The 25,933-nt window shown below is 48.1% G+C and overlaps 1 protein-coding gene across 1 annotated transcript in view; it reads right to left on the reverse strand.

Moving 5' to 3' along the window:
• LOC119956232 (cadherin-23-like) overlaps positions 1–25,933 on the reverse strand; it is a 306,203-nt gene that overhangs the window by 78,245 nt on the left and 202,025 nt on the right. The window contains exon 9 of the mRNA XM_038783267.1: positions 14,455–14,533. Coding sequence (XP_038639195.1) covers positions 14,455–14,533 — 79 coding nt within the window. The remainder of the gene's footprint in view (positions 1–14,454; positions 14,534–25,933) is intronic.

A 25,933-nucleotide genomic window follows, 5' to 3' on the forward strand; every position in this document is an offset into this window, starting at 1 on the left:
CGCGAGACAGGTCACCTTGCCCAGGCATCTCTCTCTCTCGCTCTCTCTCTCTCTCTCTCTCTCTCTCTCTCTCTCTCTCTCTCGAGAGAGAGAGAGAGAGAGAGAGAGAGAGAGAGAGAGAGAGGAGAGAGAGAGAGAGAGAGAGAGAGAGAGAGAGAGAGAGTGTAAAGAGACAACGCTGGCTGGAGAAAATACCAGTCACTGCACACGGCTGTCGATGAGGGGTCGGCTGAGATCTTATATGATCCGAAGCACAGGGTTGTCCAGCGGAAACTCACAGGGCATCGCAGCCTTTGGATGGAGCTCTGGTGAACCTGGAGATTGACTTGAATGCATCAGTGGATGGGAATCCCGAATCACATCATCAACTGGAGAAATCATGTGGTACATTATGAAGATTAAGAGCATCACCAGGATAGAGAGTGTGTCAGTTCCAGTCACACACAAGGGACGAACATGCAAAATTGATTTGATTTGATTTATTGTCACATGTAATGAAGTAGAGTGAAACGTATTTTTCTGCGGCCGAAGGAGGCAATGCCTGGTAGGGAGGGGTCTCTGACGATGCTGTCTGCCTTCCTGAGGCAGCGGGAGGTGTGTACAGAATCAATGAGAGGGTGGCACGCTTGGGTAATGCGTTGGGCTGAGTTCACCACACTCTGTAGTTTCATGCAATCTTGGACCGAGCAGTTGCTATACCAGACGGAGATGCAGCTGGATAGGATGCTCTCTGTCGCACATCTGTAGAAGTTTGAGAGAGGAGATGCAGACAGGCCGAATTTCTTTAGCTTCCGTAGGAAGTAGAGACGTTGTTGGGCTTTCTTGACTGTTGCATCAACGTGAGTGGACCAGGACAGACTGTTGGTGATGGTGACCCCCAGGAACGTAAAGCTATCGACCATCTCCACTTCAGAGCCATTGATGCAGACGGGAGTGTGTGTTGTGCTGCACTTCCTGAAGTTCATGATCAGTTCTTTGGTCTTTCCAACATTTAGAGAGAAGTTGTTTCGGTACACCATGCAACCAAGTGATTTATCTCCCTCCTGTAGTCTGATTTGTCGTTGTTTGAGATACGCCCCAACACAGTCATATCATCCGCAAACTGATAGATTGAGTTGGAGTTGAATCTTGCCACACAGTCGTGTGTGTATCGGGAGTACAGTAGAGGACTGAGCACACATCATTGCAGGGGGCCGGTGCTGAGGACTATTGTGGAGGAGGTGCTGTTGCCCATCCTGACAGATTGCGGTCTGTTGGTGAGAAAGTCATGGATCCAGCTGCACAGGGAGGGGGTCAAGTCCAAGATCGCAGAGTTTGGTTATTAGTCTTGTCGCTGTGACCAGCCTTGTTTGGAACAAAGCTGTTACATAGAACATAGAACATAGAACAGTACAGCACAGAACAGGCCCTTCAGCCCTCGATGTTGTGCCGAACAATGATCACCCCACTTAAACCGTATACCCGTAACCCAACAAACCCCCCATTAACCTTACACTACGGGCAATTTTAGCATGGCCAATCCACCTAACCCGCACATCTTTGGACTGTGGGAGGAAACCGGAGCACCCGGAGGAAACCCACGCGCACACGGGGAGGATGTGCAGACTCCACACAGACAGTGACCCAGCTGGGAATTGAACCTGGGACCCTGGAGCTGTGAAGCATTGATGCTAACCACCATGCTACCGTGAGGCCCCTAACGTTCGATTGGAACAAAGTTTTTTGCGTAGAAAGAAGACTCACAACATCAGACGATGTCTCCGCCAATACAGGTGTTTAGCGAAACCGACAAACTAATTCTTTTTTTTTTATAAATTTAGAGTACCCAATTTTTTTTCCAATTAAGGGGCAATTTAGCGTAGCCAATCCACCTAACCTGCACATCTTTAGGTTGTGGGGGCGAAACCCACGCAGACACGGGGAGAATGTGCAACTCCACACGGACAGTGACCCAGGGCCGGGATTCGAACCCGGGTCCTCAGCGCCGTAGGCATCAATGCTAACCACTGCGCCACCGTGCTGCCCCCCGACAAACTAATTCAAGGATGTAAAGTCAACGTACAGGCCCAGGGGAACACAAGACCAGTTTATTGTGGGTCTTGTTCAGTATCCTCTGCTCGAAGGGAGAAAGTAGAGCAAAAATTGAGAAGATCCAAGACATTATCTCCAAAGGAGTGCAGAGTAATTTGGTTAACCCTGTAGGAGTCCCATAGTCAGATGGGTGGGCAAGAATGTGTGGGGATTATGAATTAACCATAAACCAGGTGTGAGAATTTAATCCACTCAATACTTTGCCAAACATGCACAATGCTGTCAGGAGGCCAGAATTTCTGTCAAATATCTACCTGCAATTTGAGTTAATGATGAGTCCAAGCCATATTTGACTATTAATGTATTAATATTGACACTTGATTTTTAAAATTTTTTTTTTATAGCTCTTGGAATTTTCCAAAGGGTGAAGAACCAAATTGTACCAGGGATTCAGGGAGCAGTAAACTATTTGGATGACGTACTTATTTCAGCTCTAATCAGGCAGACCTATGATGAGAGGCTGTAAAAGGCGATCCAATGTTTGGAAAAGTAAGGCACATGGATGTGAAACATTTCAAAGATTCTGTGGGGTCTTTGGCTACAATCCCACAGGTACAGGACAAATCAGTTCCTGAATTTTTTTATATCTTTCTCTGCAAGAACTTTTAACAGGATGAGGATATGCACTCAGGGAACTGACTGACTGATCATTTTAAATAGTTTTTAATACATATTTTACTTCAAGTTAGAGCTCAGTGATAGGGAGATTTTATTTATTTTGTTATTTGTTTATTTATTTTAACAAATGAGCAACGTACCCAAAACAAATTTCCACACAGCTAATGATAAAGTTAATTGTTTCATGATCCAAGTTGATGATAAGCCACTTTGACTGCAGGGATGGGCATGACGTTACATACAGACAGCTGGAAGATCATTGAAATGCTGGTACAATGTCTGGATTACCATCCCCCAAACAGGGAGGATGCATTTTTGTTTTTACACGTCGAGGATTTGCCAGTCACAGCAAATGACATCGGCAGAACGACTCACAGGGACCCCGTGTTGGCAAAGGGTATATGACCATATCGCACGTCCATGGCCAACACAGATACTGGATCTAGTAATCGAGCCGTGTTTTTTAAGATGGCAGGGGGTGTTGAGAGAAGAGTTAATAAAGCATGTGAGACCATAAGACATGGGATAATTAGGCCATTCGGCCCATCATAGAATTTACAGTGCAGAAGGAGGCCATTTGGCCCATCAAGTCTGCACCGGCCCTTGCAAAGAGCACCCTACTCAAGCCCACGTCTCTACCCTATCCCCGTAACCCCCACTTAACCTTTTTGGACACTAAGGGCAAATTAACATGGCTAGTCCACCTAACCCGCACATTTTGGACAGTGGGAGGAAACCAGAGGAAACCCACGCAGACACGGGGAGAACGTGCAGACTCCGCACAGACAGTGACCCAAGCCGGGAATCGAACCTGGGACCCTGGAGCCGTGAAGCAACTTTGCGAACCACTGTGCTACCGTGCTGCCCCATCGAGTCTGCTTCGCCATTCAATCATGTTTCCCATCCTCCTGCCTTAACCCTTGATTGTACCTCAGTGTTTTATGAATTGGAGCACTGTGCACAAGGGTAAGGAGGTCATGTTGAACTTGTATAAGACACTAGTCAGGCCTCATCTGAAGTACTGCTGCTAGTTCTTGAGCACCAGACTTGTGGAAGGGCGTGAAGGCACTGAGAGAGAGTACAAAGGAGATTCACAAGAATGATTCCAGAGATAGCACTCCAGCTATGTGGCTCGGTTGGAGAGATTGGGGCGGTTTCTCTTGGTGAAAAGGCAGTGGAGAGGAAACTTGACAGAGGTATCCAAGATCCTGAGGGATATGGACAGGGCGAATAGTGAGAAACTGTTGCCACTCAAGAGAGCATCAAGAGCCACAGGGCACAGATTCAAAATAACTGGCAAAAGGGGGAAAACGTGATGTGAGGAAAAGATTTTCCTCCAGAGGGTGGTTAGAGTCTGGATTGAACCTCCCAAGAGGTTTGTTCTTGAAAATACAGAAAAATGTGTCATTTGAAACATGGAAGTCTGGCAATATCTGGTTTGAGAGGGTACAGGGAAAGATCCCACAAAAGTTTCATAGCAGCTTCAAAGAGCAGGGTTGTAAAATGCAGATTCTTGCTCACAAGCAGGCTAATCAAACACACCAGTCTCATGTGGTAAGCTAAAACAATGGCTCACACCTTCATGGAATGTAACTATCTCAGGAAGCATCTGAAAAAGCATGGATGAGAGTTTCAATTGCATTAAGTGACGAATGTTTAAAACAGGCAAGTCTTTCAAGTCATAACCAAGTTAAATTTTAGCATACCACTAAAAGCAAAATTTCACACCTTAATTGAAATAAACTCTCTTAGTAAACAGCTGGAAAGGATGGAAGATACTCAGTCAAATTTGGTGTCAAATTTAAAGTGTAAAATTCTATGAACATCAAACAAGTAAAAGAAAATTGGAGACGACCTGTCTACGAGAAACATCATGTAAGTCAAAATCAAAGGCAAAGTTATGAGCTGGGGACAATTGGAAAATTAAACGATTCGAAATTACAGAATTAAAAGTAACACCTATTGAAACCAAAGCATTGTTTAATCAGATCTGAGAGGAGACGATATGCCCAAAATGAATAATTAGTTGTAGTAAGATGTTTACATCAAAGATACTTTTAAACTATCAAAGTGAAACAAGCCCATTTACGATAAAGTCGTTAAAACTTAATAACTCTCAGAAAGAGAATATAAACCCAGGGAGCAGAGGGCAGAGAGCACCAGCAACAGGAGAGAAGGGGAGAACTCAGAGAGAGAGAGAGAGAGAGCTCGGTCATGGGAAAGACAAGACAAGCAGCCGAGTTTAAACAGTTATACATCTAAGGAAGACTAGAATTTAAACAGGAGTCAGAGATAGCTAACAGAGCCAGCTCTCACAGCTCGGTGCATGGGAAGAACAGGACACAGCAACCGAGTTCACCAGCGAATACAACTCAAGAAGACCAGATTTTAAGAAGATCGATTGCCAAGGTGGGCCTGAAGCAGCCAGAAGCAAGATCTTTTTTCCTTTCTGTAAAGAAAGTGTTTGCAGCTTTTAAAAGAAAAAATATAATAATAAAAATAACTTAACCTGAAAAAGTGGTTATTAGCTTACTTCACTTCCTTAATAACGCAGGACCCAGGACATCAATGTTATTAAGGGGTAAGTAGGTAAAATTCTTCGGTGAAGGTATGGGTTATACCGGGGGATAACTTGAAAAGATAGTTTGACCTGAATAGCACCCACAGAAGCCTGCACTGGAGTCAGGGAGGGAGAATCCCTGTTCACCATTTAGAATATCAACCTTTTTTTGGTATAGGGGGAATTCTAAGAATAGTGGTGAGTTTTAACTTCAGGTTGGTGGGGGGTAGATTAGATTGAGGCAGTCAAAAGGGAATTGGATTGTTATCTGAAAAGGAAGAAGGTGTAAAGTTACGCGGTTTAGGAGGGGAGCGGGATGATGTAGAATGCTCTTTTAGATAATCAGTGCAGACTCGATGTGCTGAATGGCCTCCTTCTGCACTGTAGGGATTCTGCGATTGTCTAAGTTATAAGTCCAGTAAGAAGACTTCACAATAAGACTTCTTACTGTGCTCACCCCAGTCCAACGCCGGCATCTCCACATCATAAGTTATCAGTCGATAAAGGGGGGCGAGAGTTGTTCCTGAAGTGTTCAGATCTTCGTTACGATGTGACCTCCATGATCAACACTTGGAGATGAGCTTAACAGAGTCTAATGAGAAGCTATCTTTGGTAGACGAGGTTAGATAAGGACATTGGAGACACAGTGAAATGGGTTTGAGGGTGTCAAGCAGCAGAAAAGAAGCCACTGATACCTTTGCAACAATGGAACTGGCCAGCTAAAGTGCGGCAGAAGCTACACGTAAATATGTGCAGAATTTGCAGGGCAGCAGCTATTCATTGTGCTGGATAGCCATTTGAAGTGGGTTAAAGGGTCTCCGATGGATTGAACTGCAACTCCAGATATTTTGCCGCTTTGGTTTGCTGCTCGTCAGTTCCCAGAGGAATGGACCGCAAGTTTTGTTTCTGAAGAGTGAAGTTTATGAGAATAAATGGGCACTGGGTTCCACCATATCATTGTGCTTGAAATGGAGCTGAGTGCACAATGCAAATTGTTCAGCGTGCTCTTGTGAAGAAAATGCTAGATACAAACAATAAGCCACACTATTCGTCATTGAATCACAAACTCAATTATCTGAATGGGATTTCTCTCCAAGAACCCCTCCCCCTCACCCCCACCCCCCAAGTGTGAAAAAGCAGTGAGCAAAGCTGCATCAAACATGTGGACTGGGTAATTCCCAAGATCAAAGCCTGTGCTCCTTAACTGCTCCAAAAGATGTCAACTGAGAAAAGGCCATTTTCCCCACACAGTCCCACTCTGCCAGACACTATTTGACCAATCAGGGCCTTTGCCCAATCTCTTCAATCAACCAAGAAAGTTCAATAACCACAAGGAAAAACTTCCACAGAAATAAACCTTCCAACATCTGTCCTTGTCCCTCAAAGGTCATCGCACCAACCTGCATAATTCACCTCTCATTTCGCAGAAATAGCAAAAAGAAAACATACTGCCCCTTTGGGTGCTTAATCATGTATAACTATTTCAATGAGGTGTTCAACTGCAATTCTTAGTCACATATTTATTTTGTCATTCATTCGTTTGTATGTGGCTCGGTCCGAAGGCTCATTCGGAGCTGACACTCATTCGGAGCAGTTTTTCCAGCAGGTTTTTTGCCAGCGGTGGCTTTCCGTGGCCTTCCATTGCAAGAGCAGGAAGACCGATTCCAAGTCCAGCCGAACTGGATCGGGAATCAAATCCATGCTGTTGGTGTTGTTCTGAACCACCCACTATAGTCATCCAGCAAGCTGAGCAAAACGGTGTCCCTGTTGTTTTTGTACAGCTACTTTCTGTGATGTGGTTTTTTACACACTAACAGATCTGTGGAAAGAAAGAAGCCAGCCATCTCCTACGTAATCTCAGCTGCCTTGCAGCTTTTGATAAACATTGCCCTCCCATCTCTCTAGTCACAACTTGGGCTGATAGGCCTATACATCTAAATCATCCATTCTGATTCTCATTTAAGGAACTCAAGTCATTTTTCCTTCTTTCTCCAATGCGACCGGTTCAGTTAACCAGGTCACACTTTATAACTTTAAACCAAGGCCTCATCTATCTCAATATTCCCCATTACACTCAGTTCTTCATACAGCACAGACTCAGAATTGCAAACAATATTTCACATGTGACCTCACTAATAAGATACATTGGTTAAAATAAGCAGTTTCAATTTATATTCAGAAGTATTCGAGATTCATCCAAGTACTTGATTAGCGGTGTTGAAAGCAGCTTGCCATTGATTGAACACTTTCAGTGAATGGTTTATTATCAAACCCAAATCCTTTGCCACTTTTGCGAATAGATACCAATCATTGGTTTCAAGTGTTTTGAATGTCAATCTGAATTGCTAAGGAATTGACCATTACGCTTTGATTAAATCCCTCGTTCATGGGATGAGAGGCACAAGTTAATTAGGTGAGCACATTTAGGTCTGCATTGTCCAGAGTCGCTTTTGAATAAACATATGCGGAGGCACTTTGAATATTCAGGCATTTCATATTTATCCTTCAATCAACATTGGTTTAGCAGAGTAACTGGCCATTCATGGTGCTGTCTGTGAGGGGTTTCTGGTGAACGAGTGTCTGCCACATTCCCGACACCTCAAGAGCACTTCATTGATTGTAAACCTCTTATTGGGCTGTCCTGTGGTCATGAAAGGTACTGTATAAATGCAAATATGTTTCCCCTCACCTAGTAACAACGAACCTATCGTCTGTTATCCATTTTGAGGAATTTATAGCATATCTTTCCCCTCCCACGCAGCACATTTCAGTGTCGCAGTTGATAATACATTCACAGAACATAGTGCAGAAGGAGGCCATTCGGCCCATCGAGTCTGCACCGACCCATGTAGGCCCCCACTTCCACCCAATAACCCCTCCTAACCTTTTTGGACACCATTGTGGCCAATCCACGTAACCTGCACGTCTTTGGACTGTGGGAGGAAATCGAAGCACTGGGAGGAAACCCACGCAGGGAGGATGAGAGGTGAGTTAACAGAGGTTTTCTAAGATGATGAGGGGGATAGATAGAGTGGACGTTCAGAGATTATTTCCTCAGGTGGATGTAGCTGTTACAAGGGGGCATAACTATAAGGTTCAGGGTGGGAGATATAGGAGGGATGTACGAGGTAGGTTCTTTACTCAGAATGGTTAGGGTGTGGAATGGACTGCCTGCTGTGATAGTGAAGTTGGACACTTCAGGAACTTTCAAGCGGTTATTGGATAGGCACATGGAGCACACCATAATGACAGGGAGTGGGATAGCTTGATCTTGGTTTCGGACAAGGCTTGGCTTGGCACAACATCGAGGGCCGAAGGGCCTGTTCTGTGAAACGGGGAGAACGTGCAGACTCCACACAGACAGTGACCCAGCGGGGAATCGAACCTGGGACCCTGGCGCTGTGAAGCCACTTGGGCTACCGTGCTGCCCTATTCCATTAAGGGGCTCCAAGCTAAGGTCTACACGGGCTTTTTAAAATGGAAGATGAAATTAATAAGAACAGTCACTAACCTCCACCATGTCCCAATTACTTGCTCAACCCGTCTTTCAGAATAAACAAAGCCCACTCCCCACCAAAAAAACAAGATAATAAACAATAATAGTTCAGATTGAAGATTGGATATTATCCTTCCTCTCAGAGACCTCATGGAAAACAAGCGGTTTCTTGTAACACAACTGTGATAATTTGCGTCTGACATAAAATTCAGCCCCATGGGCATTTCCACACTTCCTATGAACTGAAGCGAGGCCCTGTGATTAAAGTAATCTGGGTTAGTGTGCCCTGGGCAAGCAATAAACTTCATCTGTTGTGTTTTGCATTGTGTGTAGGATTTCCACTACGTGCCCCAGTCTCCTCAGATGATGATTAATATCAGTCATTTCCCACGAGGATCAACCTACTAAATAGGTTTCTTGACAAATTGTCATCCACAGTGACGAGCACGAACAATCAGTTCCCCAGCCAATTAAACTAACAGCGGCTTCTGAACTCACCACCAAGAGGTTAAACTGACAAACCATTCGGTTGAATTCCCTTGAACTGACATCATCTAGTCATTCAAACGGAGGAGACACGGAAGGACTCAGCCATCGAATCCCGACCAATTATCGAATTCCATCTAATTATGGAGATGATTGGGTAATTTCTTCGTCAATCGTACCACGAGACCTCACTGCTGCCGTAAGCCAGCAGAATTGGTGTTCGGCACGTAATTTGGACTATGGAACTAACCTTTGCTTTAATTTATTCATGATGTGAACATCCTGGACAAGGTTAGCACTTGCCCCCGCCTCCCCCCTCTCTCCACTTGCAGAGAAACTAATCTGTTAGTTTCATGGTCACCGTTACCTGTACTAGCTTTTAGTACCATATCCCGTACCATCCTCCCTGAACAGGCACCGGAATGTGGTGACTAGGGGATTTCACAGTAACTTCATTGAAGCCTACTTGTGACAATAAGCGGTTATCATTATTATTATTTTCCAAAACGAGCACCTCGAAAAATTTTGGTCGATCAGGGAGAGCCAGCATGGATTCATGAAGGGAAGGTCATGCCTGACTAACGTGATTGCTTAAGGCAGTGGACAGGGGAATGTCTATGGATGTTATTTATATGGACTTCCAGAAGGCATCTGATAAAGTGCCACATAAGAGACTGTTAACTAACGTGAAAGCCCAAGGCGTTGAGGACAAATTATTGACATGGTTAGGAAATTGGCTGAGTGGCAGGCAACAGAGAGTGGGGATAATGGGTCATTGTTCTAATTAGCTGGAGGTGTTTAGTGGTGTACCACATGGATCTGGGCTGGTTTAGCACACTGGGCTAAATCGCTGGCTTTTAAAGCAGACCAACGCAGACCAGCAGCACGGTTCAATTCCCGTACCATCCTCCCCGAACAGGTGCCGGAATGTGGCGACTAGGGGCTTTTCACAGTAACTTCATTGAAGCCTACTCGTGACAATAAGCGATTTTCATTTCATTGCATTTTCATCTATGTCGGGCCCTCAATTTTTAACTGATGTCTTGGATGAAGGCTTAGAAAGTCATGTATCCAAATTTGCGGATGATACAAAATTGGTTGGCATTGTGGACAGCCTAGATGATAGCATAAAATGGCAAGGAGATATTATAGATAGAACATAGAACAGTACAGCACAGAACAGGCCCTTCGGCCCTCAATGCTGTGCCGAGCCATGATCACCCTACTCAACCCACGTATCCACCCTATACCCGTAACCCAACAACCCCCCCCTTAACCTTACTTTTATTAGGACACTACGGGCAATTTAGCATGGCCAATCCACCTAACCCGCACATCTTTGGACTGTGGGAGGAAACCGGAGCACCCGGAGGAAACCCACGCACACAGGGGGAGGACGTGCAGACTCCACACAGACAGTGACCCAGCCGGGAATCGAACCTGGGACCCTGGAGCTGTGAAGCATTTATGCTAACCACCATGCTACCCTGCTGCCCAGACTAGGTGAAGGGGCAAAATTGTGGCAGATGGAATTCAATGTAAGCAAGTGTGCGGTTATTCACGTTGGACAAAAAAAAGGTTATAACTTAGTACTTTCTAAATGGAAAAAGGTTAGGTACAGTGGATGTCCAAAAGAGATTTCAGGGTTCAGGTGGATAGAACCTGAAAATGCCAGGAACAAGTGCAGAAAACAATCTAAAAGGCTAATGGAATGCTGGCCTTTATATCTAGAGGATTGGAGCATAAAGACACAGGGGTTATGCTGCAGCTTTACAAAACCCTGGTTAGACGCCGTCACTGAGAGTGAATGTGGGCACCTCACCTTAGGAAGGATATTTTGGCCTTGGCGAGAGTGCAACACAAGTTTACAAAAGTGATAGCTGGATTAAATTACGAGGAGCGGTTACACAGGTTAAGGGTGATCTGATCGAAGTATTCAAGGTATTAACTGTGAAAGACAGTAGATAAAGACAAACAGGGCGTGATCTTCCAGCCACGCTGCGCTGGAAAAGCTGCTCATGGCCGGTGAAAGCCGGAAGATCCCGCAACGGAATCAACCCAACTCGCAATGCCTCGCGAGGTTCAATGCATTCTCGTGAGACGCTGCAAAGGGAATCCCACCCACAGTGGGCAGGATCCGTTTTTGGCAAATCTGCGTATTAGAACGAGGCAGTAAACCTTACTCTAATGTGCAGATTCACAAGGTGCCTGAGATTTTGGGATTCAATCCCTTCGCCCCAGGGACCTTGGGCAAGCACCATCCAGTACTGGTCCCCACAAACAGGCACCAGACGGAACGGTACTCGTGGGGGTCTCCAAGGGGATCGAAGGCTCCCAGCTGCATGCCCTCTGGGCAGTGTGCCAGCCTTACACTGTTAAGGTGACCAGGGGGCACAGCCAGGGTGCCAGGTTGGCTGTGAACAATTTCATTGGTTGGAGATTCTAAAACTATTGGCATAATCTAAAAATTAGGTCTAAACCATTCAGAAGAGATGTTGGGAAGCTCTTCTTCACTCATACAATGGTAGAGGTTTGGAACAGCAGTTGAAGCAAGCGCGATAAATTTCTGTTGAGCAAAGATATCAAGGGATATGGGCCAAAGGCAGGTATATGGAGTTAGGCTACAGATTAGCCATGATCTCATTGAATGGTGGGACAGGCTCGAGGGGCTGAATGGCCTGCTTCTGTTCCTATGTTCCTATGAGAATGGAGATTCCCCAGATGCTGGAGTGAGATCTGAACTCTCATCTCTGGGTCATTAGCGAAAGCCAGTCTATTACTAATCCATCACCACTGTGCTACTGTCCCCTACCACATACTACCATAGCATCCATTGACTGCATTTCCCTGGAGTACCAATCCTGCCTATATCAGCAGACTTTGTTGAAGATTAGGCCATGAATTCTATTTGCTGCAGTTTGTAGAGACTCTTTTGCAAGCCCTGCCAAGAAGATTTCTCCCCGTTTCCAATTCACTGACGGTGCTGTCAATTCTCGTTCAAAAGATTCAAGAAACTATTTAGCTGACCAGCAGTTAGAACATAGAACATAGAACAGTACAGCACAGAACAGGCCCTTCGGCCCTCGATGTTGTGCCGAGCAATGATCACCCTACTCAAACCCACGTGTCCACCCTATACCCGTAACCCAACAACCCCCCCCCCCCCCCCCCCCCCCCCCCCCCCCCCCCCCCCCCCCCTTAACCTTACTTTTTAGGACACTACGGGCAATTTATCATGGCCAATCCACCTAACCCGCACATCTTTGGACTGTGGGAGGAAACCGGAGCAGCCTGAGGAAACCCACGCACACACGGGGAGGACGTGCAGACTCTGCACAAACAGTGACCCAGCCGGGAATCGAACCTGGGACCCTGGAGCTGTGAAGCAACTGTGCTAACCACTATGCTACCGTGCTGCCCCTACGTTCACGATGCCCCGGGTGCGTTTCAGTCTTCTCATCTTGAAAGACAACACAGGCAGGAAACTAGCCAAATGCAGACAAAGCATTTCACTTTGGTCACAGCGGCATTCTAATAACAAACTGTTTGCCTGAGCTACAATTTTTGCTGATGAAAACCAACAGCTCAATCTCTCTTCGTGCCCTTCAGAACGAGCCTGAACATTCAATTGTCCGTGGTAATGAAACCTGCCACTCATAGAAGCTGTCCTGATAGCCTTCACTGAAAATCCACAGCCCTGGTATCAAGTAAATGCTTGGAAATGACACTTTGTGCTGTCAGTTCCCAAATGCTGTACAATTCTGTGTGAAATCCATTTATCCCCCACATTCCAGAGGCGTGGAATTCCTGATCTATCCTGCCAAGCTGTGCCCAAAAGGTGGCGCGACGCAGCCCAGGAGATCCCTCTTCTGGGGTCTGCCCGGCTCATAACGCCTCGCGAGATTTAACACCCATTGTGGGCAGGAACAGTTTATGGCAGATTAGAGTGATACAGTTGGTCTCACTCTAATATGCATTCCCCAGATCTACCCAAGGCACGGGGTCTAAACCCCCCCCCCCCCTCGCCTTTGAGAGCTCAGCCGAACACCGTTCAGTGCTGGTCTGCACAAACGAGGAACGGACAGAACGGCACTCGTGGGGGTCTCCCTTGGGGATCGGGGTCGCCTAGGTACTTGCCCTCTGGGTAGGGCGATACCTTGGCACTGTTGGCGTCACCCGGACACAGCTTCTTTCTGAAGGGCAACTAGAGAAATGGCAATAAATGCTGGCCTAACCAGAGACGCCCATATCCCGTAAACAAATTTTAAAAAGCCTGGCACTGCCAAGGCGCCCAGGGGGCACTGCCAAGGTGTCCAGGGGGCACTGCCAAGGCGTCCAGGGGGCACTGCCAAGGTGCCCAGGGGGCACTGCCAAGGCGCCCAGGGGGCACTGCCAAGGCGCCCAGGGGGCACTGCCAAGGCGCCCGGGGGCACTGCCAAGGTGCCCAGGTGGCACTGCCAAGGCACCGCCAAGGTGTCCAGGGGGCACTGCCAAGGTGCCCAGGTGGCACTGGCCACATGACGGGTATTGGGGCCAGGGGTGTCCTGCATGGGTGCGGAGAGTGTGCCCCCCCCCACCCGACCCAGGACTCACTTACAGGTGAGCTGGGGGTAGGTTCAGGGTTCGAGACGCCATCTCCCTGTATTGAGGGAGTTCTGGTGAGTGGAGATCCTCATCCCAGAAAATTGGACTCAGTGCGGCCTCGGTCCAGGTCCCCACTGAGTTCCCCAATCTACCCAAACAGCCTTGGATAGTGTGCCGTTTCTCGGTGCTCCGAGCGTTGGGAAAACACCCAGCTAATTGCGCACTATGGGAATCTATACCCATTCGGGTAGATTGTGTCCAGAATAACCAAAAGTATATCTCTGCTCAAATCACGCTGCACAATTTCAACACCTTGCAAAGTAGACAATTAAAACAAAACTCACTGGATTCCTGTCCCATTTATCAGGCTTTGTTCATGTTTTATATGTTGCTTCCACTTAGAAATAGCAGCACGCACCGTTAACAAGTTGTTAACATCTCTCCTGATAATAGTGTGGAGCAGAGTCTATTACTCATTCCTTATTTTTTATGGTTTTCTTTTTACACATGATTTAAAATTGGCTTCACTGTATATTCAAAATGGAGTTTTCTTGACCTTTTTAAACAGGGAACATATTATACGAGTTGAAAAGGGAAAATGTAAGGTTAACCCTCTTACCTGAGACAATAGTGTAACCGATGCCTCGTGGCCTCCCTCTATCCTGGTCTAGTGCTGTTATAATACGGACCGTCTTGCCCTGAAAAATAATTGCAAATACGGAATATCAAAAAAGAACAAACTTGCATTTAATTTTTCACACCCACCAGACATAGCAAAGCACTGCAACGCCATCAAAGCCTTTTTAATTAAAAAAAAGTGTAGTGACTGTTTGGATGTGGCAACCAATTTAGGCAGAGGAAGCTCCCATACACAGCAGTGCGATAATAGGTCTGCTCTAGTTAGGTTGCTCGAGAAATAAATATTGTCCAGGTCACCGGGTAAAATTTCCACTGCTCTTTTCAAAATGGGGCCAAGGGAGCTTACACGCATGGACTCCGGCGGTAGCTAGGATGTCATTTTAACTGAAGGACGACGGCGCCTCTGGGATTTCAAAGGTCACATAAAACGGGTAGTTCACTCAAACTCAGGTCTGTCTATTCCCTGGAATTTAGAAGATTACGAGCTGACTTGACTGAAGTTTAACATGTACAAGGAGACGGGGCCAATAAGAGAGAAGCTATTTCCACTGGCTGTGAGTTTAGGGCAGGGCGTTGGCTGATACAGTCTAGTGAACCATTCTGGTGTGAAATTGGGAAGTATTTCTTTACACAAAAGGGCGGGAGAGATTTGGAACACTGCCACAAATGGCAACTGACGCTCCGATCAATTGTTAATTTTACATCGGAGGTTGCGAGATTTTTATTATCCAAAGCTATTAAGGAGCGTGGGGGAAAAGGTGGGCATGTGGAGTTCGGTCAGAGATGATCTCAGTGGATGCTTAAACAAGCGCGAGGGGTTAAACAGCCTCCTCCTGCGTCAGTGCCACCACTGTACAAAACCTCGATGCCAACAATGAAAGAGGAAAGAAGGCATCTGAGGCAACACAGTGACAACAGATTTCCACTGCCTGGTGTTTCTTTACTGGCAAATGCCAAGAGAACAGGACAATCTGTTCAGTTAGCAGACATGCCAAGGTTTGATTTCACAGAGAAAACTAGAGAACGTCCTATAACCAGAATGGAAAGGGGTGGGCAGGGGACCAATCATCAGCTTTTGGTTAGGTTCAATTTTGATATATTTAGGCCGCAATGATACATCAAAAACAGGTCTCCAGCAGCCGTGGCATGCAGTTTGCATACAAAGAACACAGAACGAAGAAAAGTACAGCACAGGAACAGGCCCTTCGGCCCTCCAAGCCTGTGCTGACCATGCTGCTGTCTAAACTAAAATCTTCTACATTTCCAGGGTCCGTATCCCTCTATTCCCATCCTATTCATGTATTTGTCAAGATGCCCTTAAACGTGACTATCGTCCCTGCTTCCACCACCTCCTCCAGCAGTGAGTTCCAGGCTCCCACTACCCTCTGTAAAAAAAACTTACCTCTTACATCTTCTCTAAACCTTGCCACTTGCACCTTAAACCTATGCCCCCTAGTAATTGACCCCTCTACCCTGGGGAAAAGCCTCTGACCATCCACCCTGTCCACGCCCCTCATAATTCTGTAGACCTCTATCAGGTCGTCCCTCAACCTCCGTCGTTCCAGTGAGAACAAACCAAGTTTATTCAACCTCTCCTCATAGCTAAAGCCCTCCATACCAGGCAACATCCTGGTAAATCTCTTCTGCACCCTCTCCAAAGCCTCCGCATCCTTCTGGTAGTGTGGCGACCAGAATTGAACACTACGTACAGTGGCTATCCCCGCAGGTTACCTTGGTGCTACCAGCCGAAAAATGCACATTCACACACCCTGAAGTAGCATCTCTTGCTCAAAGCCTCAGCGCTGTTGTGTGAAAACCTTGGCTTGGATTTGCCATTATTGGGACTATGTCCCCCACGTTTTACGCCAGAAAAACTGGCATGAAAGGGTCACATATTCCCAGCCCTGCAGGGGGCTAGCAGGGACCTTGGTTAGATCTAGCAACTTTTGCTGCAGATACAGGCCCCCGCACTTCCGAGTCGGAGGCCGCGCATGCACACGGAGGACCCGGACTGGACCAAAAAAAGAAACCCCCCCCCGACTTTAGCCGGTCAGGGGCGGAGTGGGCCTCTAGCAACGGCCCCAGATAGTTCCCAAGCAGCGTGGCATACTCCCAGAGTACCCCGCTTTCTAGGGCCCGCAGAATCAGGGAATAGTCCCGATTACCTGCGGCCGCGATTTTGGCGCGAGGGGGTGGAGAATCCAGCTCCTTATTTTTGACGATGTTCCCCATGAGCATAGCAGGCCCAATGGAAATATGGCGCTGTTGCATTGACCCCCGTGGTGATCACACAGAGGTCCAATTTATGGCTCATGCCCCCACCTGCAGGTAATGTTTGGAGTGCTGAGGCCGAATAAAAAGATGCCGAGATAAACATTTTGAAGTAAAGTGGGAGTCCAGTAGCACACGAACGTCAGTGTCACTGTGAACCAAGTTCCATTCACTGCTGTGCTGGAGTTGGATTGTAAACAGTCAGTTTAGCAATCGGACTCCTCATTGCATTTGGAATCAGAGAGGTAAAGACCCAAGACTGTCCTCCGATCGACAGGCAGTTTTCATATCCAAAGAGCACTTTCCTGACCACAGTAAACTTGTCTTTCTGACCTGGGGAAATGTTAGACCATCCGGACATGAGCTTCCGACAGCAGCAGTGAGAATGGGTTTTGAAGGGCCAGAATGAATTAGCTGTCCAACTCCTCAACTGAGCGCGAGGGTGATTGGCCCTCATTTCGCTGCTAATTGTTATGATCCAGTTAGGGACCGTCACAAGTAACTGCTGGCAACCACCACCATCAACCATGACCACCACCACCAAACAGCAACACAGCTGTAGGTTCTACAATTAGCGAAGTGAACATTAAAAACTAATCACCATCCAAACATGTGGGGAAAAGAGGAATAATTACAAGTCACAAAACAAGGAATGAACCAGTTATATCAAAACATGGCTTATTTTGTGAAGTGCAGTGGGAAGAAAAACACATTTAATTCCTGTTATCTTGGAAGGAGGAAAGGAAAGGCCGGGATGTGAATGATATCCTTGTTAGTCGGTGACATCGGGAAGTGTCCTGACTCCATTTGTTACTTTAGGCAGGGGATTTTGTAACGTAAAGAAATTTTCAGGCTGCTCATAAGGTGAAAGAAAGCTGTTGCACAAATTATTTGGAGCCACACACATGCAAGATTTACCATTGGAGCTCAGTGCAGTGCACACAGACAGAGGATAACTTCCCTCGGAGATGCCCAACGGGTTTCAGAGGAAACACTGGGGCAGCAGGGTGGCACCGTGGTTAGCACTGCTGCCTCACAGCGCCGGGACCCGGGTTCTATTCCGGCCTTGGATGACTGTGTGAGGTGTGCACGTTCTCCCAGTGTCTGCGTGGGTTTCCTCCGGGTGCTCCAGTTTCCTCCCACAGTCCAAATATGTGTAGGTGGATTGGCCGCGTCCAAAGATGTGTCGGTTAGGTTAAGGGGTTATTGGGATAGGGCGGGTGAGCGCGCCTGGGTGCAGTGCTCTTTCAGAGGGTCGGTGCAGACTCGTTGGGCCGAATGTCCTCCGTCTGCACCGTAGAGATTCTGCGGAAACACTGGAGAGAAAACCCGTTTTGTTTCCTTGCAGATAGAAATTCTGTGCCACACTCTCACATTCCTCTTAATAGACAGTATTCGAGAAAACAGCGCAAGAAATATGAACTAATTTTAAAATGATTACGAAAGGCGTTAATTATTTTTACAGAAAGTCTGGATTACTGACTAACCTCCCCGGTTTCTCTGGAAAAGGCAAAATAAAACAACCTGAATTCACTCAAGCAGAAAATGTCAAATAGCACAATCATATTTTAATTACTGAACCATAAATATTTCAGCATAAGTAATCCAAACAGGCAGGCAGCGTGTTTCGAAATGTCAAAGGGCACAGTAAGGTTTTTACTATTCTGCTCAACTTTTAATTGAAGCTCAATTCTGATTTTTTTTTTTTTAAATGCTGACTCAGTGGTTCAAAGTGAGAACAAAACACATGGAGGCAGGGAAAATCAAAACAGAATTACAACAAAATTCTGTTGGTTCTTCCAAGCCGGATCCTTCTTTACCAAGGTAACGAAGACAGCGGGCCCTTCGACAGCAACAATTGAACAGTGTTTTCAGTGGCCCAGTGACTTCCAGATTACTCAGGCTATTTCTCAGCCCTGCCAACCTGTCTCAACACACACGGTCAGCCCATAAATCCTTGATCAAAGTGGGACATTTTGGGCCAAGTGGGGAATTTGCACCGTCTCAGGAAAGGCAAAATACGTCAATCTGTTTTTTCGGAAACAAGTTCAACTCTTGCATCGGGCACTGGCAACACACAAATTCAAACCTTCTGTTCATCTTTACTCCAGTGGGGGCAGGGGAGAAAGTGAAACACGAATGTAAATTGGCACAAAAATGATGGCCGAGTGACTTGGGACACCCACTTCCAGAGGGGAGTGGGGAGCATGGAGAGATCCTGGTGCCTGAAAGATCAGACCCCAAGCACCTCTGGCCTCATTTACATCCATCACTATCCACTCTGCTGTCAATAATAATAATCTGTATTGTCACAAGGCGGCTTACATTAATGCTGCAATGAAGTTACTGTGAAAATCCTCTATTCGCCACACTCCGGCACCTGTTCAGGTACACAGAGGGAGAATTCAGAATGCCCAATTCACAGGACAACCACATCTTTCAGGACTTGTGGGAGGAAACCGGAGCACCCGGAGAAAATCCACGGAGACACGGGGAGAACGTGCAAACTCCACACAGACAGTGACCCAAGCCGGGAATAGAACCCAGTTCCCTAGCGCTGTGAATCAACAGTGCTAACCACTGCGATACCATGCCACCCATTACATCCATTCATCTCCATTGCATCCCTGGATGCCGTCCTCGAAATCCAACCCCTGACCATCTCTCATCTCTTTTGACTCTATCTGTTCATGTCTCCAAGATGTCATGGAATGAATTCTTATCTCTGTTCAAGACGCAATATCAATACAAGTTTCCATTTTCATTCTCCTCTCACACTCTTGGGTAGAATACAAAAAACCGTTCGCCATCTGATAACCAAATCTTCTAATCCCTCTAATCTCTCTCCCTCCACTGCAAATCTTCTTATCTATTTTATCCATACTACAGGCACTGATCCACACAAGTTTGCTCCTCTGCCGTTCTAAGCTCCAGCACATTAACTGCCCTATCCTGTATATAAGATGCAAGCTTGTGGAAGAATCATACTGCAACAGACTTTCTCTTACAGGGTCTCAAAGCTGTGAAGCTTTTAACCTCTTCCTGCCTTCCTTTTTGTCTTCAATCCAGAGCTCAAGCGTGAGTGAAGTACCGCGATCTCCTTAAGACTTCGATTTCCTAATCTCGTTTGCATTTTGCACCATTTGGGGGATGGGACTTTCACCACATTTTCTCAACAGTAAACACATTCTTAAATACTCATGCAAAAAACAATTCCATGGAATTTTCTCTCCATTAAAAACCTGCTGATTTATGATGTATCTCTGGAGCAACGCCCCACGGAGCTTGATCTCAAGTCCACTTGTTTGATTTATTTTGTTGCAACTGAGAGAGGTGTTGATGGTCAGTCGCTAAAAGTATTTAGAATTGGCGACTGAAGTCAAGGTGAAATGGTCAAGCACGGGTTCACGACAACCAGCCTGCGAAAGGACCAGTCGGCGTCACCTCAATGTGCTGATATTACTCTTTAGCTTTTCGAAAGAATAATTATTACCAAATCAAATATTGGACCGTATTTATCCAGCGCTTGACCAACAGACCATTATAGAGAGCTATTCTTGACATCTTTTGTTCAATCGTGAATCTTTACAAATGACTAGTTACACCTCAACTGGAACATTGTGGCCAATTCTGGCCACCACACCTTTGAGGAGGATGTCACGGCCCTGGAGAGGATGTGGAGGAGGTTTACAAGAATGGCACTGGGGATGAGGGACTTGTGTGTCGTGGAAAGATTGCAGACCCTGGGTTGTTCTCTTTAAAGCAGAGAAGATTCATGGAGATTTGATTGATGTGTTCAAAATGATGAGGTGTCTTAATAGTGGAAATAGGCAGATTTCTCCCGCTCTTTAGAGCTGAAGACGAGTTGTACAGACTTCAAACGTTAACTCAATTTCCCTCGGCGTTGATGCTGCCAGACATGCTTAGCTTTCCCAGCATTTTATGTTTATGATTTGGATTTCCGGAAACCACAATATTTTATTTTTGTTGGAGTGTATCATTCACTGCCTTTTCTCTTCCAGGAGCGTTCACCTTGAAGAATTACCATTCTTCACTCTGACGGGATTTCGGTTGGTCTCTTTTACTATATTCATCTTCATTGTTTTCCATTCCTCGACTTTCATTCACTCCATCTTCAACACAGTAAAATCCATCGCATTTCTCCTCGCCTTCAGCTCTGGAGACGTCATATGAACTTGAAACGGCAACCTCGTTTTTCTCTCTCCACAGACGCTGCCAGGCCCACTGAGTGTTTCCTGCGTTGTCTGATTTTATTTCAGCTTCCCCAGCATCCGCAGAATCCTGCTTTTCTTAAATAAGCAGACCCGGTTTCCGTTGACGGGGCGGTCAGTAACCAGAGACGACAGATTTAGCGTCACAGGCGTATGAATCGGAGGGAAGATGAGATGGAATGATTTTACAGAGCGAGTTCGGAGTATTTGAATGAGATGCTTAAAGGAGTGGTGCCAGCAAATGCAATGGAGAATTGGATAAATACTCAAGGGCAAAAATAAAATGCAGGGCTCAGTGCCGAAGTGTGGCACTGAAGAGAGCTCAAATGGGTTTAATGGGCCGAATGCAACCCCCCTTCCCCGTTATATTCATTTCTGCCTGGTCCTCCTTTTTAATTGATCAGCAGGTCTGATCCTTAACTGTTTGGTACAACTGATTATTTGTGTGATCATGGAGGGCTGCATTGCTGGGAATATTATTCCTCGGATGAAGCACAGTTAGGCCCTCCAATTGTTCCCGGAGTTCAGGTGGATGCTAGAAACCAAAAGGCACTACTCAAAGGAAAGATCTGGCTCATTGCTAAAATTCCCAATTCAACCAACCTCACTGATAACAGGGGAACTGGTTATTTATCTCATTTGGTTATTGTGTGTGGAGCCTTTAATGGTTATAATTGGACGTCAGGTCCACCTGCAGTAACTGCGCTTCAAATGAATGCTCGAGGTAAATGGGGGACAAAGTGCAGGATAAATGTGAATCTCATTTACCTTTCCACATTTGGTCAAGGGAACATGGGTTCAACTTTTAACTGCGACCTACCCAGCATGGGCGGCGCGAGACACGGTGGTTAGCACTGCTGCCTCACAGCGCCAAGGACCCGGGTTCAATTCCGGCCTTGGGTGACTGTGTGTGGGATCTGCACGTTCTCCCCCGTGTCTGCGTGGGTTTCCTCTGGGTGCTCAGGTTTCCTCCCACAGTCCAAAGACGTGCCGGTTAGGTGCTAAATTTGCCCCATAGGTTTCCAGAAGAATAGGTGGAGTTACGGGAATAGGGTGGGGGGGCGTGGGCCCAGGTGGGGTGCGCTTTCAGAGGGTCGGTGCAGATTCGATGGGCCGAATGGCCTCCTTCTGCCCTGCAGGGATTTTATGATTGCGATGATACCCAGAACGGTGCTGCTGAAATAAAACTTGAGTGGGTAGAATCGGGGATGGAAGTTTCTAGCAACATTTTCAACCCTCAAGCCAAATATAATTCAACTTTCCTCCAGTCATTTCTTCAAAATAGTGCAATTCCTTTCTTTACCCTTGAAACCAATGTTCCGACCACCACAAAAATGAGACACTGCAAATTCAGTGTGGTGGAAATTCTCCGATAATTTACTGAGCATTGAGCCAGCTATCAAAATCAAAAGTGCATTTAGATTTAAACAGCGACATTCATAAATCTAAGGCCTCTGACCTTTGTTGGAGGGTGACGCGGCCGTGCAGGGGAAAGGGAGGGGAGGTTGGTGGTGGTGGTGGTTGGGGGGGGGGGGGGGGGAAAGAGGAGAGAACAAAAATAGTCTCCAGGGGCAGTCAGCCATTTTGGTAATTGTGTTTTTCAAATCAGCAACTGTGTTAAAGAGCGTATTACAGGAAATAGAGGTGATGTCCAACATTCATCATTCCATTTCCAGAATTTATAGCATCTAATTGGCTGCCTCGGGAGATTTGCCTCAACATCTCCTCGGTCACAGACGAATTGACACTCTATTTTCTTAAAGTGGGTAAACAGTGACTGCCGCATCACAGTCTGGTTAACTGGTGTGAACTGGAGGGCAATCTCGCGTATCTGAGACATATTTCAGAAGCTCATTCTGTGAATCCTAAAAGACTATTGCTGCGTACGCACATAGAACTGTAGTTGCTATGATTCTTAAACACTGCTTTCAGTCTCACGTAGGACAAGTGAACCAAGTTTACTTCGTACAGTTACAGTTTTGCGTCTCTTTGTCGAGTATTATTTTAACTTGCCTATCCACTTACCCATTCCCATTTCAAGACAATAATATTTCACCCAGTGCCTCTCTTATCCCTCAATTGCTACTTCCTACAAACCTCCAGGTTTATCGACTGGTTTTGGTTCCTTTTTAATGATGTCCTGATTTCATTCAGATGTTTCTGCAAATTGTGGTTCCCACACGTCAGGTCAGTGTTGCGTTGCCTTTTTCTCAGATGTTTGAGACTCCGAAAGGATTTTATTGTGGGAGAATTCATTCTGTCCCTAAACACTGGCACCCACCCGGGGAACCCCTGCCGACACCCTCCCGGGGAACCCCTGCCGACACCCTCCCGGGGACCCCCCTGCCGACACCCTCCCGGGGACCCCCCTGCCGACACCCTCCCGGGGACCCCCTGCCGACACCCACCCGGGGACCCCCCTGCCGACACCCACCCGGGGACCCCCCTGCCGACACCCTCCCGGGGAGCCCCCGCCGACACCCTCCCGGGGAGCCCCCGCCGACACCCTCCCGGGGACCCCCCGCCGACACCCTCCCGGGGAACCCCCGGCGACACCCTCCCGGGGAACCCCCGGCGACACCCACCCGGGGACCCCCGCCGACACCCTCCCGGGGAGCCCCCGCCGACACCCTCCCGGGGAACCCCCGCCGACACCCTCCCGGGGAACCCCCGCCGACACCCTCCCGGGGAACCCCCGCCGACACCCTCCCGGGGAACCCCCGCCGACACCCTCCCGGGGAACCCCCGCCGACACCCTCCCGGGGAACCCCCGCCGACACCCTCCCGGGGAACCCCCGCCGACACCCTCCCGGGGAACCCCCGCCGACACCCTCCCGGGGAACCCCCGCCGACACCCTCCCGGGGACCCCCCTGCCGACACCCTCCCGGGGACCCCCCTGCTGACCCACCCGGGGACCCCCCTGCCGACACCCACCCGGGGAACCCCCTGCCGACACCCTCCCGGGGACCCCCCTGCCGACACCCTCCCGGGGACCCCCTGCCGACACCCACCCGGGGACCCCCCTGCCGACACCCTCCCGGGGAGCCCCCGCCGACACCCTCCCGGGGACCCCCCGCCGACACCCTCCCGGGGAACCCCCGGCGACACCCTCCCGGGGAACCCCCGGCGACACCCACCCGGGGACCCCCGCCGACACCCTCCCGGGGAGCCCCCGCCGACACCCTCCCGGGGAACCCCCGCCGACACCCTCCCGGGGAACCCCCGCCGACACCCTCCCGGGGAACCCCCGCCGACACCCTCCCGGGGAACCCCCGCCGACACCCTCCCGGGGAACCCCCGCCGACACCCTCCCGGGGAACCCCCGGCGACACCCTCCCGGGGAACCCCCGGCGACACCCACCCGGGGAACCCCCGCCGACACCCACCCGGGGACCCACCTGCCGACACCCACCCGGGGAACCCCTGCCGACACCCACCCGGGGAACCCCTGCCGACACCCTCCCGGGGAACCCCCTGCTGACACCCACCCGGGGAACCCCTGCCGACACCCACCCGGGGACCCACCTGCCGACACCCACCCGGGGAACCCCTGCCGACACCCACCCGGGGAACCCCTGCCGACACCCACCCGGGGACCCCCCTGCCGACACCCACCCGGGGAACCCCCTGCCGACACCCTCCCAGGGACCCCCCTGCCGACACCCTCCCAGGGACCCCCCTGCCGACACCCTCCCAGGGACCCCCCTGCCGACACCCTCCCGGGGAACCGCTGGCGATACCCTCCCGGGGAACCTCTGCCAACACAGACACCCTCCCGGGGAACCCCTGCCAACATCGACATCCTCCCGGGGCACGGTGGCACAGTGGTTAGCACTGCTGCCTCAAAGCGCCAGGGACTCGGGTTCAATTCTAGCCTCAGGTGGCCTGTGTGGAGCTGGCACTTTCCCCCAGTGTTTACGTGGGTTTCTCCGGGTGCTCTGGGTTCCAGAGTCCAAGGTGGTGCAGGTTAGGTGGATTGGCCACGCTAAATTGCCCCTTAGTGTCCATTAGGTTAGGTGGGGTTAAAGGGACAGGGTAGAGGAGTGGGCCTAAGTAGGGTGCTCTTTCCAAGGGCCGGTGCAGACCCGATGGATCGAATGTCTCCTTCTGCACTTTAAATACTATGATCCCATGAAAGGAAAGTCTTGTTATTCAAACATATCAGCAGGACTACTTCTTGTGACTGGAACTCCAGAAATTTGAAGAGACACAAAGAAAAATGGTGTCTTCATTGGCTGTAGTTTAAAGCCCGCTTTGTAATGCGTTCTAATAGGATTGCTGCTCTGTAATAATGTTGGAATAGCTTTCCAATAAAATCATAATCCATCGGTAAGTTATAAATACTCACTTTGAGTTGCAAATTTAAAAATGCAAATTAAAAAATAAATGCCCTCTCCTAAAGCTGCCAGAAATGTTAAAAGCTGTTCTGAATCTGATTGATAATTCAGGCCCAGAAGGGATGTGTGTTTTTTATTCTGCCGGGCTGTGCATTAATGATATGATCACAGTGGCTTTCTCATACAAGGACTCATCATTATGTACTATAACGTGTTGAGTGGAATTAAATTGTTTTGTGCAATTAAGGTAAAGGCAGTTCAACGACCCATCGATATAAAACTCTGTTCGTGAACAAAGATTCTGGTTGGGAATTCATTTTTTTTTTCTCCCCCTACACATCACTTTTCTCAATCTCAGCATCTTACAGCCAGTTAAGTACGTCTGAAATTTGGTCACTGCTGTAATGTTAAGAAACAACATTTTGTCCAATTTGGCGCCCTGATTAGCAAAGACACCTTTGAATCGTGCAGTGGGATTAACATCCATCTGAGGGGCCAGAGAGGCTATCAGCTCACATCTCAACCAAAACCATGTAACCTCGGCTGGTCCAGCCCGGCAGTGAAGTGTTGGCGTGGTCCAGATGTTCAAATCTCTGGAGTAAGATTGAGCTTATGACC

The sequence above is a fragment of the Scyliorhinus canicula genome, chromosome 22, assembly GCF_902713615.1.
Source record: "Scyliorhinus canicula chromosome 22, sScyCan1.1, whole genome shotgun sequence".
Taxonomy (NCBI): domain Eukaryota; kingdom Metazoa; phylum Chordata; class Chondrichthyes; order Carcharhiniformes; family Scyliorhinidae; genus Scyliorhinus; species Scyliorhinus canicula.